Below are 16,111 nucleotides of genomic sequence, written 5' to 3'. Positions count from 1 at the left end.
CGGTGGGGCGAGAGCCAGGCAGCACCGGCAGCGCCGGGAGCCGAGCTAGCGCTGCCGCGGGGAGACAGTGAATGGACAAAATGGTAAAAATAAAACAAAAAAACACCCAGCCGAAAACAACTGGATGGGCCCAAACACGGACACGCGACGCGTCCACGGGCAGGTTCCGCGCACGGCGGTTTCCCCTGGCGTGAACGTGCTCACTGAGTAAATCCCTCGGGATTTTAGCAGTGCCTCGTTGCCTTTCAGCGTTTTTACATTATTTGAACGCCCGAAGAGACCGGACCGGGCAACTCACACGCATTAAAAAAAAAAAAAAAAAAGAATAAATCACAGTAAAATAACACCTTGAAATTGTAACACCTGGAAGCCCAGGCGCCCCCTCGGCTTCACCCCGCTTCCAGCAACCGAAACGAAACGAAGGGCCCGGCGGAGGCTCCGCCGCGCTCCCGGAGGGGCAGGGGCTGGTTTTCCACGGGGACGCCTCTGCCCGTGCCGCCGCGGGGCTCGCCGAGCAGGAGCCTCACCGGAGTGCTATCTTTATTTTTTTTCCTATTCTTTCCCCCCCCCCCCCTTTTTTCCCTCCCCCACCTCATTTTTTTCTCTTTTTCCCCTCTCCTTTTCTCCCATTTGTTTTCTTTTTTATTCCCCCCCCCCTCCCCCTTTTGCTCTGCGGGCACAGGGATACCCCGCGAGCTGTAAACTGCCGCTTTCGCGAGGAGATAAATACATCTCCAGCCAGTTGCGTTGCATTATTCCGAGGGAAATAGCTGGCATTCCTACACCAGTTTATTTTGGAGCCGAAATTTCCCACCCTTCCCGCAGCGCTGGTCCCTGCGGAGCCGGGGCTGGACGGGGTCCCCCGGGCGCCAGGACCCCAGCGCCGGGCAGCACCCAGCTGGGCTACGGGCGGGCTCCCGGGGCCGAGCAGGGCCCGATCCTGTCGGCAGAGGCCTGCAGGCGGCAAAGCTCTGGCCGCCCGTGGATGGAGCAAGCGGTGGGTGAGACTCGCCGAGGCTTTTTTTCCTCCGTTTCTCCGAGGAGGAGAATCCCGGCGCCACGCAAAACCCGATAACGATGAAATTATTTCCTCGCTCCGGCGGCGGGTGGGGACCGGCCTGGCTGCCTGGCACCGGGGGGGAGCTAAACTGGCCAAGTAACCCCCGGGACTGAGCGCTCCTTCCCCTCCTGCCGACCCTTCCCGGGGTCGCACCGACGGGGAAAAGCGGGGAAAGGGCTTTTGTCCCCGCCGCAAGGCCAGAGCCGCTGGGCCGGGGGGCTGCAGGTAGGAGGCCCCTCTCCTCTGCTCCCCCTGGGGAAGAGCGGAGCCGCCGCAAGCGCGGCAGCCGGGGTCCCGCCGGCCCCGACGGGACGGTGAGGGACCGAGCGCTGCTCTCCGAAGCGGCCCGACCGGGCAGTGCAAGTGTCCCCCCGCGTCGGCGGGGCCGCTGGCCACTAGAGAAAGGCAGGGCGGGCTGGGATCACCCTGGTGAGACCCCCTCGTCCCCGTTAGTACGGGGTTTATGGCAAAGCACAGCCGCAGCGCTCGCTGGAAGCAGAAACCCATCCAGGCCACGTCCTCTGCCACCAAACCCCTGCCGGAAAGTTTTCGCTGTGCTCCTCGGCACCCACCGGCGACGGGGGGGGGGGGGGGGGGGTCATCGCCTCCCGCCGGGCTGGCGGAGCGACCCCCAGACATGCGGCGGGGCCCGCCGAGGAGGGGGCCACCCCCACCCCTCCCCGCGGGGCGGGCGGACACCTCCAGCCTGGCGGGGGGGTGGAGGGAGAGTTGCTGCCCGCGGGTCCGGGGCGGTGCGGGGCACCCTTGGGGGCCGCATCCTGCCCCCGCTCCTTCCGGCGCCCGCGGCCCCGCGCCAGGGGCCTGCCGGCGGGTGCGTCCCCCCCGCCGGGAGCGGAGCCGGCGGGACTTATCCCGTCCCCCCCCTGCCGGGAGGCGCCCAATCCTGGCCGGGACCGGGGCTACCCCGCCGGCCGTCACGTGGGCCGGGCCGCACCGGGGCCCGCCGTAAAGAGCCGCCGCCGCCGCCGCCGCCGCCACTTCCCCGCAGGGCGCAGCCAGGGACGCACCCACGGGAGACGGCGGCGGCGGGAGGGGAGGGACCGGGGGAGGGCAGCCCCTCTCTGCCGGGGGCTCCTGCTTGTTTTGGTTTTTCTCCTCCCTCCCCCGTAAACTTTATTCTATTTTTATCATCATTATTATTATTATTATCTTATTTTCCTGGGATTTCCCTGGATGGTCTGAGCGCAGCTTCATGCCCACCTGGCCATGCCCGGCTCCGCTCCCGGCCCGCTGCCATGTGAGTACCTGTGCGGGAGCGGCCGGGGGGGGGGGCCGGGGGCGGGATGCGGGATGCTCCTTCGGTGCCCCGCGGCTTGAGCCCTTCGGAGAGGCCTGCCTGAGGGGCATTCCGCTTTTTCACATGAAAGCGGCAGCTCTGGTGAAGAGGGGACACCGGGGCTGCTTCGGGTCGGGGGCCGCTGCCCAGGCCCGCTGGGACCCCGCTCCCGCTCGGCCCGGGCGCTCGAGGGGGCCCTGCCGCCGCCGGCCACCTCCCCGCCAGCCAGGCCCCGCGGCGCGCTGTAGGCCCGGGGCTCGGGAAAAGACGGGAAAGGAAACACTTTTGAGGAAGAAAGGAGAAAAAAAAAAAAAAGGAAAGAAAGAAAATTTTAAAAAAATTTCCGGGCCCTTGGAAGTGCCCCGGCGGGGCGGCGGGAGGGGGCCGGGGGCGCTGCCCCTTCACCGAGGGTATTCCTCGCCGTGGCGGGGCCGCTCGCTTGCCCGGCGCCGCGGGTTTCCCCGGCGGGACGAGCTGACCAGAGGAAAGCTTAAAGGGGGGAAAAAAATATAATCACAAATTACAGCCCCTGCTTGAAGCAGGGAAGAGGCGCTTGCGCCGCGGGAAGCGCTGGTGGGTGCGCAGGAGCCCGGGCCGGGGTTTCCCGGGGTCGGCCGGGGTCTCAGCTCTCGGCTCTCCCCCCAGGTTCCTCTGAGTGAGCCCCGCGGCACCGTCGGGGCGCAGCCGGCCGGGCCCTGAGCAGCCATCGCCGCCGCCGAGGACGGAACATGTATCAGGGTCTGGCCCTCGCCCCCAACCATGGCCAGTCGGCTTATTCCCACGACTCCAGCAACTTCCTCCACTCGTCGGCCGGCTCACCCGTCTACGTGCCCACCACCCGGGTACCCTCCGTCCTCCAGACGCTGCCCTACCTGCAAGGCTGCGAGCCGCACCAAAGCCACCTCACCAACCCCCCGGGCTGGGGGCAGAGCAGCAGCGAGGCCGCCGCTTTCAACGCCGGCAGCCCCCACCCGCCGTCGGGCTTCTCCTACTCCCACAGCCCCCCGGGCAGCAGCCCCCCGGGCCGCGACGGTGCCTACCAGGGGTCCCTGCTGCTGGGCGGCGGGGGCCGGGAGCAGTACGGCAACGCCTTGGTGCGCTCCGTTAATGGGTCCTACTCCAGCCCCTACCCCGCCTACGTGACCCCCGAGATACCGCCTTCCTGGACGGCCGGACACTTTGAGAGCAGCGTGCTGCACAGCCTGCAGACGAGGCAGGCGGCTTTGCCCGGCCGCAGGTCCACCTTCGGTAGGTCGCCGTCGCCCCTCACCGTCACCTCGGAGCGCCGGGTCGGAGCCGTCCCACGCCCCAGGCGTGTTGGTGGCCCGGCCCTGGGGGGGCAGCCCTGACGGGGAAGCAGGGGGTGACTTTATCCAGGGATGGAGAGCTGGTCAGGGCACGGGGGGTGCCTGGCTGACCCGGGGCAGAGGTGGGGTGCGTGTGTGTGTGTGTCACGCAGGGCAAAGACCACGTTTCAAAGGAGAGCAATTCCCCCGGCGGACAGAGGAGCAGAGGCCGTTCAACGCCTCCCCCCCACCCCCCTCCGATATCTCCTTCCCACAATATCGACTTTGTGCCTGTGCTTCAATACTTACCCTTGTGTTTAAATTAGCGGGGCAGATTTATAGCTCCCTCCCTTTTAAGTAATTTATTGTGGTAAATTAGTTTATATTTGAACAGACTCTCGGTCTCCTAATTCGCCTTGGCCCAAACAGGTCCGCAGCTGCATCGCTCTGCGGCCTTTGGGGAGGCACTGGGACGCGCTCAGGCGTTGAACAATAAACCTCACTTCGTTTGCATCCACACCGGAGGGTCCTTTTAAACCGAGCCCCGAGCAAATAAAAGTTCGGGGCTTGATTTAAAAGCGCTGTCCGTGCGCAGGGTTTATAACCCCGGGGGTGCTTCACCATCCTCCTCCGGCGGTGGTTTGCAAAGTCCTTTAAAAACCACTTCAAGATCTCAACCGCGTTATCATTTCTACTGCGGTGAAGCGAATTATCTTATCTGTAGCCCAAGAACAAAGTTAAAGCCGGGAAGCAGCCCCCTCCCCAGCGGGCTGCCTCGCCGCCCCCGCCGGAGGTGCTCGGGAGCGGTTTCTTTCCAGGATTTTCTTTGTCTGGGAAAATCCGTTGCGTTCTGTGGGAAGGGATCGCCCCGGTCCTGCGGAGGGAAGGTGGTGGCGCAGAAATCTCTTCTCCGCGCTGAATTTGGTGGTTTGGGAGCCAGAATAGTGGCCGCCGTCCTCCCTGCCGTTTATTTTTACTCTTGAATAGTGTAAACCGCTCTTAAGTAGTGTAAACTACTCTTTTTTTTCATTTAATGAATTATTGCAGCTTTTTTTTTTTTTTTGCTTATTACATTTAATTTTTGTTTTCCGTTTTCCCCTTTTTAATTTTTGTTCTTTTGCCTTTTTCTTTCCGTTGGATGATTATTAATTAATACGATCGAAGATGAAAAAAAAATAACAACGTATTTTTCTTCGGAAGAAAATAACATTCCAGGGGGAGGAAATTATTTGAAATAGAAAGAGAAAAGCGGCAGGAGGAAAGAGAGCGCCTCTCAATCGAGGGGTCCCGGGGTTTTGCTCCGGGATGCCCGTTCGCCGCGGCGCCGCGCTCGGGGCAGAGGCGGACCGGGGAGGTGCTCGGAGCGGGCGGCTTCTCGGCTTCTTCCCGGGGCTTTCGGGGGAAGAGGGGGGAGAAAAGTGAGGAAAAGCCTCGCTAGCAGGAGCTGGGGGCCGCGGGCTGCCAATGATGCTCTGCCGGGGCGACGGTGGCTCCCCGCCCGGCGGTGCGGGCGAGCGGAACCGCTCCCGGCATCGCTCCGCCGGCAGCCCCGGCCGGGCCGGCCCCGGCGGCCAAAGCGCCTTGATGGAAAACAGGAAAATCGCCCTATTTTACACCCCCACCCCCACTTGTTTTTGCAGCCCGAGTGCAGGGATAACACCACTGATGGGCTCCCTGCGTATTCCCATCCCAGGGAGACCCCAGCCATACTCAGCCCTTTGGGGTCTTTTGGGGAAGGGACGGGGGAATGTGCTGTCTTTGAGCAAAATTAAGGTGTGGAGGGAATAAAGGGGTTTGTCCACCCTTTGTAGGGTGGAGGTCAGTTCCCCCCGGGCAGGGGTGGTCCCTCGCAGTGGGGTACAGGATCAGGGACCCTCTCCCACAGGGTCCCCACGGGCAGCTCGGCCCCGGGTGTCCCTGAGTGGTGAGATCGGCTCCTGACCCGCCTGTCTTGGGTGTCTTTCCCAGAGTACCTGGAGGAGTTCCCTGGGGATGGCCGGGAGTGCGTGAACTGTGGGGCCATGTCCACACCGCTCTGGAGGAAGGACGGCACCGGGCACTACCTGTGCAACGCCTGCGGCCTCTACCACAAAATGAACGGCATCAACCGGCCGCTCAAGCCGCAGAAGAGGCTGGTAAGAGAGGGAAAACCCGCAGGGACCCCCTGCTCCACCTGGGGGGTGGCTGGAGGGCAGGAGGGGGGGCGTTGTCGCAGTGCCCGCGCTGTTGTGGTCTCTGTACTTGTGTTTGGGTCTGTCTGACCCTCAGCCATCCGCTAAAGAAAATGTCATCAGCACTGGCAAGAGCCCCTTGTTGCGGTGCAGAGCTGGCTCCGGTCAGGAGGAGTGGAGTAAAGCCGGAGGGATTGCTGCCCCGGCACGGCGGGTGGGCAGCACCGAGCCAGGGCAGCAGGGACCGGAGGGGTCCCGGGGCTGCACGGAGGGGCTGCACTGCCACTGGGCAGGGGCCGATCAGCCTGGGCTCTGTGGGCTTCTCCCAGCTCCATTCCCACAGTGGGTGCATTGCTTTTTATTCTACTACTACTACTGCTATTATTATTATTATTATTATTATTTATTTCATAGTTCTTCATACAGACACACAGTCTAGGCAGGGTGGTTGAACAGGAGACAGAGCTGAACCTGAGCTGGTCCGGGCAGGTCTACAACCGCTCACAATGGGAGCGGGATGGGGCCCAGTTCCCCCACTGCCTTCACCCGCCTGAGGAAGAAATTTGGGGTTTGGTAGTTCGTGGTTCCTCTGCAGGTCAAAGCATTAATTATCCCTCCTCAATGTGATATTGGGCTTCCTTCAATTGGGATCCCATCGTGAGAGAGGAAAGGCACCTCCTTTTTTTTTTTTTTTTTTTGTAGAGTCACTTTGGGATGTTTAAATTTGGTGGTAACAGTTTGGGTTTCAGAGCCTGTCATCAGAAGCCGTCATTACAAACAGGATGTTTGTCAGAGCCGTGCTGGGGAACAGCTGGGAGCTCCTTTTGCTTTCACTCGGGGTGTATTCCTGCAGTTTTTTCTTGCATTGCAAAACAAATCATTAGCAATAACCCAACAGTGACAAGTTTCTGTGTAAGAAAAGCATAAAAAAAAAAAAAAAAAAGTTGCGATTGAGCAAGATGTTTCATTCTATTCCCAATTCCAGAAATGTGACTCTGGATTTGCAACATGAAATGAGCATCGGCTCTGTGGAAAATCATGCTGTTTTGTTCATCACATCAAAATTGAGGCATTGCTGTGAAACATTTAGCATTATCCGACAGGATTTGCCTCTCTCACTGAAACCTCCCTGGTCTCTTTTAATGTAATGACATCAAATCTGCACCCCGGTAGCAGGCTCTGATCGCGGCTGTGCTGCAAATCTCAGACTTGCGCTGCAAATCTCAGACTTACGCTGCTGATTTCTTCGCAGCAAATACGACCCGTGCATAAGAGAGAGAGGTGTAAACCAGTTTAAATCCAAACTCCACTTTTTGGACTGGCATCAAAATGTGGCACGGGATGGATTTTCAGGGGTTTTTTTGAACTGCTTTTACCCAGAGGAATTGCAGAGGTCTCACTGCTATTCAGTATTATATTTCAGCATGTGGGAAGGGGGGCAGCCTTGCATTGCCTGCACCCTTTCTGCACGGTGCAGGCAGCGCTCAGGGACCCCGAGCTCTGCTCCTCTGCTGCTGCCGGCAGAGCCCCGTGCGCAGCACCCGTGAGGCATTTTCCAGCAAACCGTTCCACAAAGTTTTCTGGTGGAGAGTGCCAGTCTGCAGAATTAAGCCTGTTTCCCAGGCATAAGTTAATCTTGCATGGAATTATCAAAGCACTTCCAACCTTTTTTATTATTATTTTAACAATCAATACAATAAAGATAAAGCCCAAATGAAAGGGCTGATTCTTATCCAGGGAGGATGTTTCAGTAAAGTTGGAGTACTTGAGGAGATTTTGTTTATGGATTAGAAAAGGGGCAGCAATTTTGACTTGCCATCCTGACTTCGGAATGAAACATTTCAAAATCTTGGATTTTCCCAAGGGTTTGAAATGTCATGTTGCAACAAGTTCTGCCCCATCGGAGGAAGGGGGATCTACTGATGATGGATAAGAGGGTGCCAGGCATGCTCTGCGGATCCATCACTGAGGGAGCGACCTGCACCCCTGTGGCTTGGGGTGTTTCTTCCCCCAAATGATTTCCATGGCAGGGGAGGTCTTCCCTGATTGTAGCCTCACCTGCATGGGCTGGGTGGGAGCAGAGCAGTGGACACGGTCACACACCGTTGCTCTAGGAACGATGGAGTTGGCTGTTTCACAATGCAGTGAAATACAGACCGGGGAAGGGGAAATGGTTGCTTTTGTCCTTTACGTGACGACCTTTGTTCTGCAAGTAGATGCTGCACCAGGAGTTATTCTGGCTTCTGTTTTCACAAAGCAAAGTCCCACTGAAAGCTCTGGAGAATGCAGCGTGGCCCAGATCACGCTGCGGGAATGTCATCCTGCAGCTCCGTAGTGCTCAGCCTGCTTGTGTGGCGGAGAGGGTGAGCAACACTAGTGTAGTTTCCAGTTCATTTTTTGTTTCTATTTTTGAGATAAGCGCAACATCCTCTATGCAGCAGGGACAGCCGTTTTGCTACAGCTTGTGTCTGGATTCAAAGCACTGTGGCTTTCGGCAGAAAGAATTTATCTTAGGGGAGGATAGAAGCAGCACTTTACTTTAGGCAGTATCTTTTCTAGCCAAACTTTCTTGACGCATTTCACAAGATGATGCCTTAGACCCAGTCCTACAAGCCAAATTGCTTTTACCGTGCAGAAGCAGGTGGTGGAGGTGGATGGCTCCATCCTTGTGCGTGCAATGCCTCGTGTCAGGAGCAGAGCTGCACTGCATGGTGTACCACGGGGGGCAGGTGCAGCAGCCATCCTGTGCTCAGCAGCTCCCACAGCACCCAGAGTTGAAGGACTAACCTGCAGTTGAGTTTTTTTGGCTTGGCTCGGGGTTTTATTTTCAGCCTGTCCTTTTTTACAGTTTGCAATGCAGAGTGGGTTTGGTGACACTGTAAGGGAAGGTGGGGATGCATCCAGTCACAGCTCTGGGACAATCTAGTAGGACCCTAGAGCCATGCAGTGTTCATGGTGTCTGCCTTGGCTTTCTCCTGGCCATCAGTTCCTGCTGCTCCCTCATCCTCCAAGGTGCAGATTTGCCCCGAGCCATGGTAACAAAGGCAGATCTCAGAGGATGATGCTGCCCGTGCTCTGAGCCTCGAATCTGTCCACTTTCAGGAGCTGAGCTCGGGTATCTCAGCACGCTTTGCTGCAACCTCTTTCCAATCAACATCAAGTCCCCTCCATCCTGCTGGAAAGGAGGTCAGAGAAGCATTGATTAAATCTGGGGGTTCAGGGGCTACTTTTTTTCTGTGAAAACCTGTGATTTCATTTGCCCCTTCAAAAAGGAGGTGAAGCAAAGTCTGTAATGGCTTTGGGCTCCTTTGGAAGGACCTGCTCTGCTGGCTCTGAATTTTTCAGGCTCTCCAAGCAGCGCTCACACACGGTTGATTCGATATGCACCAGCTCACTATTCCTTGAGCTTATCAGCAGCATTTGGCTGTCAAGCCTGGTCCATGAAGAGTTTTTGTTTGAGTGTATGCTGCACTGCAATTGTATAAATAAACACTGGAGCACAATGTTGAAGTCAACAACTTCCTAGACAAGGTCAGAATGGTACAAAGGCAGCCGGGTGGAGGCAGGCAGAAATGCATTTTCTTTTAAGGGAACTGCTGGGAAACCAGCAATAATGTATTGTACCCTCGTCCTTCAGTGGGTAACAGTAGCCTTGACTGTCTCTTTCTTGCTAAGCTGACCGATTGTGTTGCAGGGCCTGGTTCTCGTGGGCTTTCTGGAGTTGGAATTGTAGTATTTGGTCATGGGCAATGTTTTCTGCTCTTCCCAGCCGTGCAATGAGGAGGCAGCCTGCAGAGTGATGTGCGGGAGATGCAGAAGGCACATGCCACTGCCCCAGCAGAAAGCCCTTGAGCAGATTGCACCGCAGTACTGGCAGGGTGGGCAGAGCCCTGGCAGGGCTGGCATTGCCCTTGGGCCACCAGAGCCACAGGTCTCATTGCCACCTTGGCTGCAGGCTGTGAGCAAAGTGTTGTGTGAAATAGGAACAGTATGTCCCTCCCTCCCAGGGACCTGCGATGGCCCAGAAATCCTGGGGCTTTCCAAAGGGCTTTGCGTTGCCCTTCCTCCATCCACAGGTGATGACAGATCTCACCAGCCCACGCTGGGCACAGTGACCCCAGGGCTGAGTGCCTCCAAATTCCCCTCAGGACCTCAGAGCCCAGGCACCTCCCTCCTCTCCCATTCCCATTGGGGCTGAGGTCCCTCCTGGCTGCAGGGGTGAGCGGCACAGCCCCAGCAGCCGAAGGGCTTTAAGGAAGCTTTGTAGCTGCTCCAGCATCTTGCTCTTACACCATGTCCCATATTAGGGACAAGGATTGCTTGTCCCCTCCTCTGTGCCAGGCTTGTCAGCTCACACCTCGGTGTATTATTATTTTTGCTTGGCTATTTCTTGAAAGCTAAATCATTTCCAAGGCAATACCGTTATTTGCAAATAGCTGCTGAGACCCCTTTGCTGAGCAACGAGTGAATCAAAGCTTGGGCATGTCACTTGTGTCTCTTGAAACTAAAGCTGATCTTTATTTGAATGCTAAGCTTGTAAAAACATATCATTTTTATTCCTACTCTCCCCACCTCATTCATTATATTGCTCAGTCATGATATCAAGCAATAGTGGAAGAATAAACAAACAGGGAGTTCTTTATTGCCTGCATCACCTATCCTCTGCCTTTGAGAGGAATCAACATGATTTTTCTCAAGGTTGAAGAACATATTCAAACACCTGAACACGGAAAGCCTGTGATATTATGTCACTGGTATCTTGTACTCAGTGAAGTCTTTTATTAAAATAGTTTCAATACCTAGTGTTAAGAGTCTTTCAAATGAAATGCTTATTGACCTGACAAGTCTGTTATATAGAGACTTGTGAATTTTCCAGTGGCTTGGAGTACAGTTGTCAGAAATGAGTGTGCTACTTCTGCCAGAATATTTTCCTTCTCCACTTGGAATTATTAACGTTTCAGAGCCAGCAATCACTGCACTCACAAAATATGTCATTAATTAATGTTTGCATGGTGTTTCTGCAGCCTGTAAGAGAACAGATTATCTGTGAGACATGCAAAGAATAACCTCCCTGATCCCATCATGGCCAGTTCAGTTTGGTTCTGCTCAGTTCAGCCAGTTGATTCCGGTTGTCTTAAACCAGAGATTAATTGGGATGTAGCTAACTTTAGTGGTAGTTCTGAGTGCAGAAAAACAGAAGAGTTCACTTAAAGCATGGGGAGTTTTGTTTGTGTGCTTAAAGCCTGGATGGCATTTTCCATCTCTTTCTCCATCTGAGCAGATCTCCTGGAGGAAAGTTCTCCGTGCTCTGAGTCCTGATCACTTCCAGCAGATTTGCTGGAAGTTTGTGAAACGAGTTGCAAGGATATTTGCCAGGTTTATCAAGCTCAATAGCTCAATAAAAAAAAAAAAAAAAAGCACTTGCAAATTAGAGTGATCTCATTTGAATGTAATTTCTTTGATCTGAATTTGGCTATCATGTGTGTTTCATATATTCCAGGAAATCGGCGTAATTGGAGATTTTATTTTTATATGAAAGGAAACTTCCCAATTCATCATTCGTATGTGTGCATTCATGTGTGTGTTTGCTTGTTTTTAAGTCTTCATCTAGACGTGCTGGCCTATGTTGCACTAACTGCCACACAACCAACACCACCCTCTGGAGAAGGAACGCCGAAGGAGAGCCTGTCTGCAATGCCTGCGGCTTGTACATGAAGCTCCATGGGGTGAGGAGCATGTCTGCACCGGGAGGGACCCTTGGGGCACTGGGATCACCTCGCAGCAGGTCCAGGATATCAGGTCTAGAGGAACCAACCTTTAGACTGGACCCTGAAGAGCCATAACCCAGTCCTGGCTCCTCAAACAGTTAAAAGCTCAGTCTGCTGAGGTTCTCCAGTATAAGGCTGAGGGGGTACTGGAACACTGTCAGGAGGTACCTGGAGGAGAGATTTCTGGCATTGGGTGGCTCTTCATTAGGTTGTTTGCCAAATTACTCCCCAAAGAATAATAATAAGGAAGAAATTCTTCCCTGTGAGGGCGGCGAGGCGCTGGCACAGGCTGCCCAGAGCAGCTGGGGGTGCCCCGTCCCTGGCAGGGTTCAGGGCCAGGCTGGACGGGGCTGGGGGCAACCTGGGCTGGTGGGAGGGGTCCCTGCCCGGGGCAGAGGCATTGGAACTAGGTGGTCTTTAAGGTCCCTTCCAACCCAAACTGTACTATGATTCTATAAAAACAGAAAGCTAACCCAGGCTCCAGGAGCTCCCCAAACCCAGAATAGAAATAAGGAGAAGCATGTTTCTTCCTGATGTGGTAATTAAGAACGTGTGAAGGAGTCCACACGGAGGCTGGCTGATAACATTTATCCACAGAGGATGAGAACTGTTCGTAACGTGTCCATCAGTCAAAGAGGAGACTTCATCCCTCCTTATAGGCCTCTTCAAACTTCTGCCATAAAGGTTATTAAAGTCTCTTTATCCCATGACCGTTCCCTCTGAGCCATGTAGGATCTCAGTCTGTCAGTGTAATTTAGTAGGGCCCTGTCATAAAGGTCACTAATAAATCAGGAAAAGGAAAATAGGAAATAAAGGAAAAAACAAAATTTGTGGGAAAGCCTTAGCTGTTAGCCTTATACATCTTCCAGCCAAGGCCTGTTGCAGAGAAAAATAGCACTTAGTGAAGGACAAGGACTTCAGGTGCTTTGCATGAGCTACAGCACGTAAAATGGGAGAGTAACACGTGTAGGAAGGAGCTAAGTAAAGTACCATATTAATAATTCCAAACCTTATGAATGTCAAGGTACCACGACCTCTGGCCATGAAAAAGGAAAGCATCCAGACGAGGAAAAGGAAGCCTAAAAACATTACCAAAGGCAAAACCTCAACAGGTACAGTGCTGCTATGATCCATCACAGGGGCCTGGAGCACAATTCACATCAACATGTCTTCGGCAAGAAATTACGATGATCAGAAAATAATACTGTGGGGTTTTCCCCTGATGATTGTTTTAGATGTGGGGCCTGTATTTATGCATAGACCTCATGTGGAAGGAGGATGCTGGGTGGGAAGTCTCACTGCTGCCATATTCCTGTGAGGTTCCTCTGTGCTGTGGGCACCAGGCTCCAGCTCAGCAGTGCTCATGTTCAAGCAGATCCGAGCTAAATTGAGTAATGGGAAAAAAAAAAGGTCTGGGAGTGGTGTTTTAAAGAGTCATGGGGAAGGTATCATGATGCATTCAACATCAGCCCATCTGGTCTGTACCAGGACCAGCACTGCTAGGCTGTGAGACAGTGCTGCTCCTTCTCTATCATCAACTTGGCCGCCAAATACAAAGCCTTACCCTGACAGTGATGCGGTGGAGAAAGAGAACAGTAGAGTTACGCCATGAGATGTGACAGTAGCCATTAAAATAGACATTTCTTCAAGAGCAGATTTGCACCTACGTTGCTTCACTATCCTGTACTGATTGTCTTCCAGGGTCTACGACTTCGGCCACTAACTCCCCTTCTTCCATTACGAACTCAGACAGCACGGTCACTTTAAAGTCAGAGCCCAGCGCGACCTCGCAGTATCCTGGACAAACCATCGTGTCGGTGTCCCAGGTAAGGCACAGGGGCTCGCAGCCATTGCCTGCAGGGTGGATGCTCCACACGCCTCGGTAGTCACTGACCCGGGGGCCTTTGATGAGGCTAAGCAATTAGCTGATTGCATTGGGGGCCACCAGTCTGATGGACTGCCTCAGACTGAGGAAAGCAGGGAGCGTGAGCCAAGATGTTGCAGAGCAGGAAGGCGGCCAGCGCGTTGGCTCCCCGTTGGCTCTTCTGTCTTGCAGCGTGGAACTGGGAGGTCCAAGCCCTGCTGCTGCGGAGGCGACCGGTGACAAACGAACTTTGGCACAGAGCTGAGTTTAATTCCCATCTCCTGCCGTGAAATCTTAGGAGTTACAACCCTATCGAGTTGGCAGGGTCAGCCCAGGGTGGAAGCCTCTGTAGCTCCCAAGATAATGGTCCCTGGGCATACATTATCTGCACTTTATAGCCCTGAGGTGCTCAGTGCTCACAGAGCTGTAATGCTGTCAGAGACCCCGGACTGCAAGGCTGTGCTTCTGCCCCAAGGGTTTCTTTGTGGCGGGTTTCTCTTTTGTCTTGGCAGAGGAAAAAATGGCTTTAAATCAACTCACGCATCAAAATTCTGTGACCCAGCACTATCTTTATGCTGGGTCTAAGCCCTCCCCGAGTTGGACATGTGTGCATGGAGGAGAAGCTCAGCTCCAGCACCCGAGCGCCTGGCGTGATGCCAGCTGCGCTGTATGGGATAGGGTTGGGGTTTTTGGTTTTGTTTTTTTTTTCTGAAACCAATAAATCTGATTTGTGCTGTGCTCTTAAAAAATACGCACATAGCTAGGGATCTCCAAACTGGATGTATTTAGTCAATAAATAAATGCAGCTGGGCCCCAGGACGCCTGCTCCCCGCTTGGTCCTTGTGCTTGCTGGGGGTGGAGCACCCTTCCTGCCCTGCTCCGGCTCCTCCGAAGGCCAGCAGTAGCGTCAGGGGTAACCCACCCTGTTCATAACCCATCCTAGTCCCACCACCATGTCACAACAAGGAGGAGCATGACCAATTGGCTCATAACAGACTTTCTAATGACTTTGTGCTTCCCTCCCTGGGGCAGGCGCAGAGCCAGTCGGACGAGGCACTGGCTGGCGGCCACAGCGAATTCAAGTTCGAGCCTGAGGACTACACCTTCTCCCCCAGCACCATGGCCCCACAGCCTGGGCTGAGCGTGCCGCTCCGGCAGGACTCCTGGTGCGCCCTGGCACTCGCCTAGAACCCCCAACCTCCAGCCAAAAGCCTCGGGACCAACGTTTTCATCTGGTCCTGCAAATGGCCAGCGGGCAGGAGGACGGGCTGCCCCGGTGCTTCGGGACTGTGGGGTGTCGAGCCATGGCCGCAGGACAGGTTTCTTTTGGAGGATGCGTGTGGACAATGCTGGCTGGACGGGGCCAGGATGGTCCCACTGTGGCAGCAGCTCCCCAGAAAGCTCATCCTTGACCAGAGTGACCCAGGGTTGCCTCCCTGAGGCTGGAGTCCCGGGGCCACCTCTGTTTTTCTGGGGAAAGCCTTCCTCCTTTGAGAAGAAACCAGCAAATAAATGCATCCCAGAATCTATGTTTATTCGCAGTGATTTCTCCCTCCTATGACTCCTCTGTGTGCAATTTATTCCACTTTCCAATAAAGACTGTAATAACATGGCACCAGATAACTTAATTTTATTAAAATGTAAACTGTGGCCTCCCTTATGTTTTATTTGCCACAACAGGAAAAAAAGAGAAAAAAAAAAAAGTGCAACGGTTGTTTTAAACATTTACTGTTTTATATTAAAAATGATCATCTCTTTAGAGTGTTAGCTTCTGAAGCGTTTAGCGTATCAACACTGAGCTGATGAGTCATACATGAAATAAACACGCTGCTCTTCCCTTTCCAGCTCCAAACAAAGATTTTTTTATTATTATTTTAGGCAAACCACATGACAAAAATGGTCAAAACCTCCCAATAATAAAAGAATACTGAAATGTTGTTTTTCTTTTGTATTTCCTGATTGTTTTTGATATTGCCAACTCTAAGCATTAGAAGATCAGAAGTTAGTCCTCCAGAAGTTAAGAGAAAGGTTTGAGAGACTGAAAAATAAAGGATGTTTTGGAGGTATATTTGTTTGCATCCAGTTTGGGGGATGTTTTGGATGGAGGATTTCCAGCTTGCAGCCATGCAGGGCAGAGATTCCTTTTTAATTATTTTAATGAAAGCCAAGTAGAAAAAGATTTATTGGAGCTGAGCTGTAGCAGAAGACCATCAGTGATGCAAAACCCACATCACTCTTCCAAAGGCCAGCAACAGTGTGTTTCTACAGCTTCTCAGAGCTGCTGTGGGGAGGTGGGTGATGGGGGGATACACTCTAATGGGGGGATGCAAGGAGGCCCTGAAGCTGGCGGGGAGCCTGGGGGTGAGGAGAAGACCATACTGAGGGGAGGTGGGTGGGAAATGAAGGGGGAGCAAGGTCATGAAGTTACTTCTATGGTCTGCTTTATTTGTTATTTCTAAATAAAATCCCCAGCCTGGCTGGACGTCTATTTATGGCCAGGAAGCTGTCAAGTAATAGTTCCTTAATATAGAAGTTGACCTGTCCAGGGCTTCCTGGAGCAACTCTTCCTCTTGTCAGAAAAGATGGATAGCTTGATTTTTATTATAAACAACAGGCTAAAGATGATCAGGGAGAGTGAATCTGACATCAAGTCACAACTCTGCTG

At 53.9% G+C, this 16,111-nt stretch overlaps 1 protein-coding gene across 1 annotated transcript; it reads left to right on the top strand.

Moving 5' to 3' along the window:
- Positions 1 to 2,130: 2,130 nt before the first annotated feature.
- GATA5 (GATA binding protein 5) lies at positions 2,131 to 15,383 on the top strand. The gene is made up of 7 exons (XM_080403677.1): positions 2,131 to 2,318; positions 3,003 to 3,605; positions 5,612 to 5,778; positions 11,415 to 11,540; positions 12,607 to 12,694; positions 13,284 to 13,408; positions 14,479 to 15,383. Exons 2-7 carry the CDS (start codon positions 3,086 to 3,088, stop codon positions 14,632 to 14,634), a joined length of 1,182 nt encoding a protein of 393 aa, XP_080259803.1. The 5' UTR covers positions 2,131 to 2,318; positions 3,003 to 3,085; the 3' UTR covers positions 14,635 to 15,383.
- Positions 15,384 to 16,111: the final 728 nt, after the last annotated feature.

This window comes from Falco punctatus, assembly GCF_963210335.1.
Source record: "Falco punctatus genome assembly, chromosome: 10".
Taxonomy (NCBI): Eukaryota; Metazoa; Chordata; class Aves; order Falconiformes; family Falconidae; genus Falco; species Falco punctatus.
Note: the sequence above shows the minus strand (reverse complement) of the source record. Positions and strands in the feature narration are given on the sequence as shown.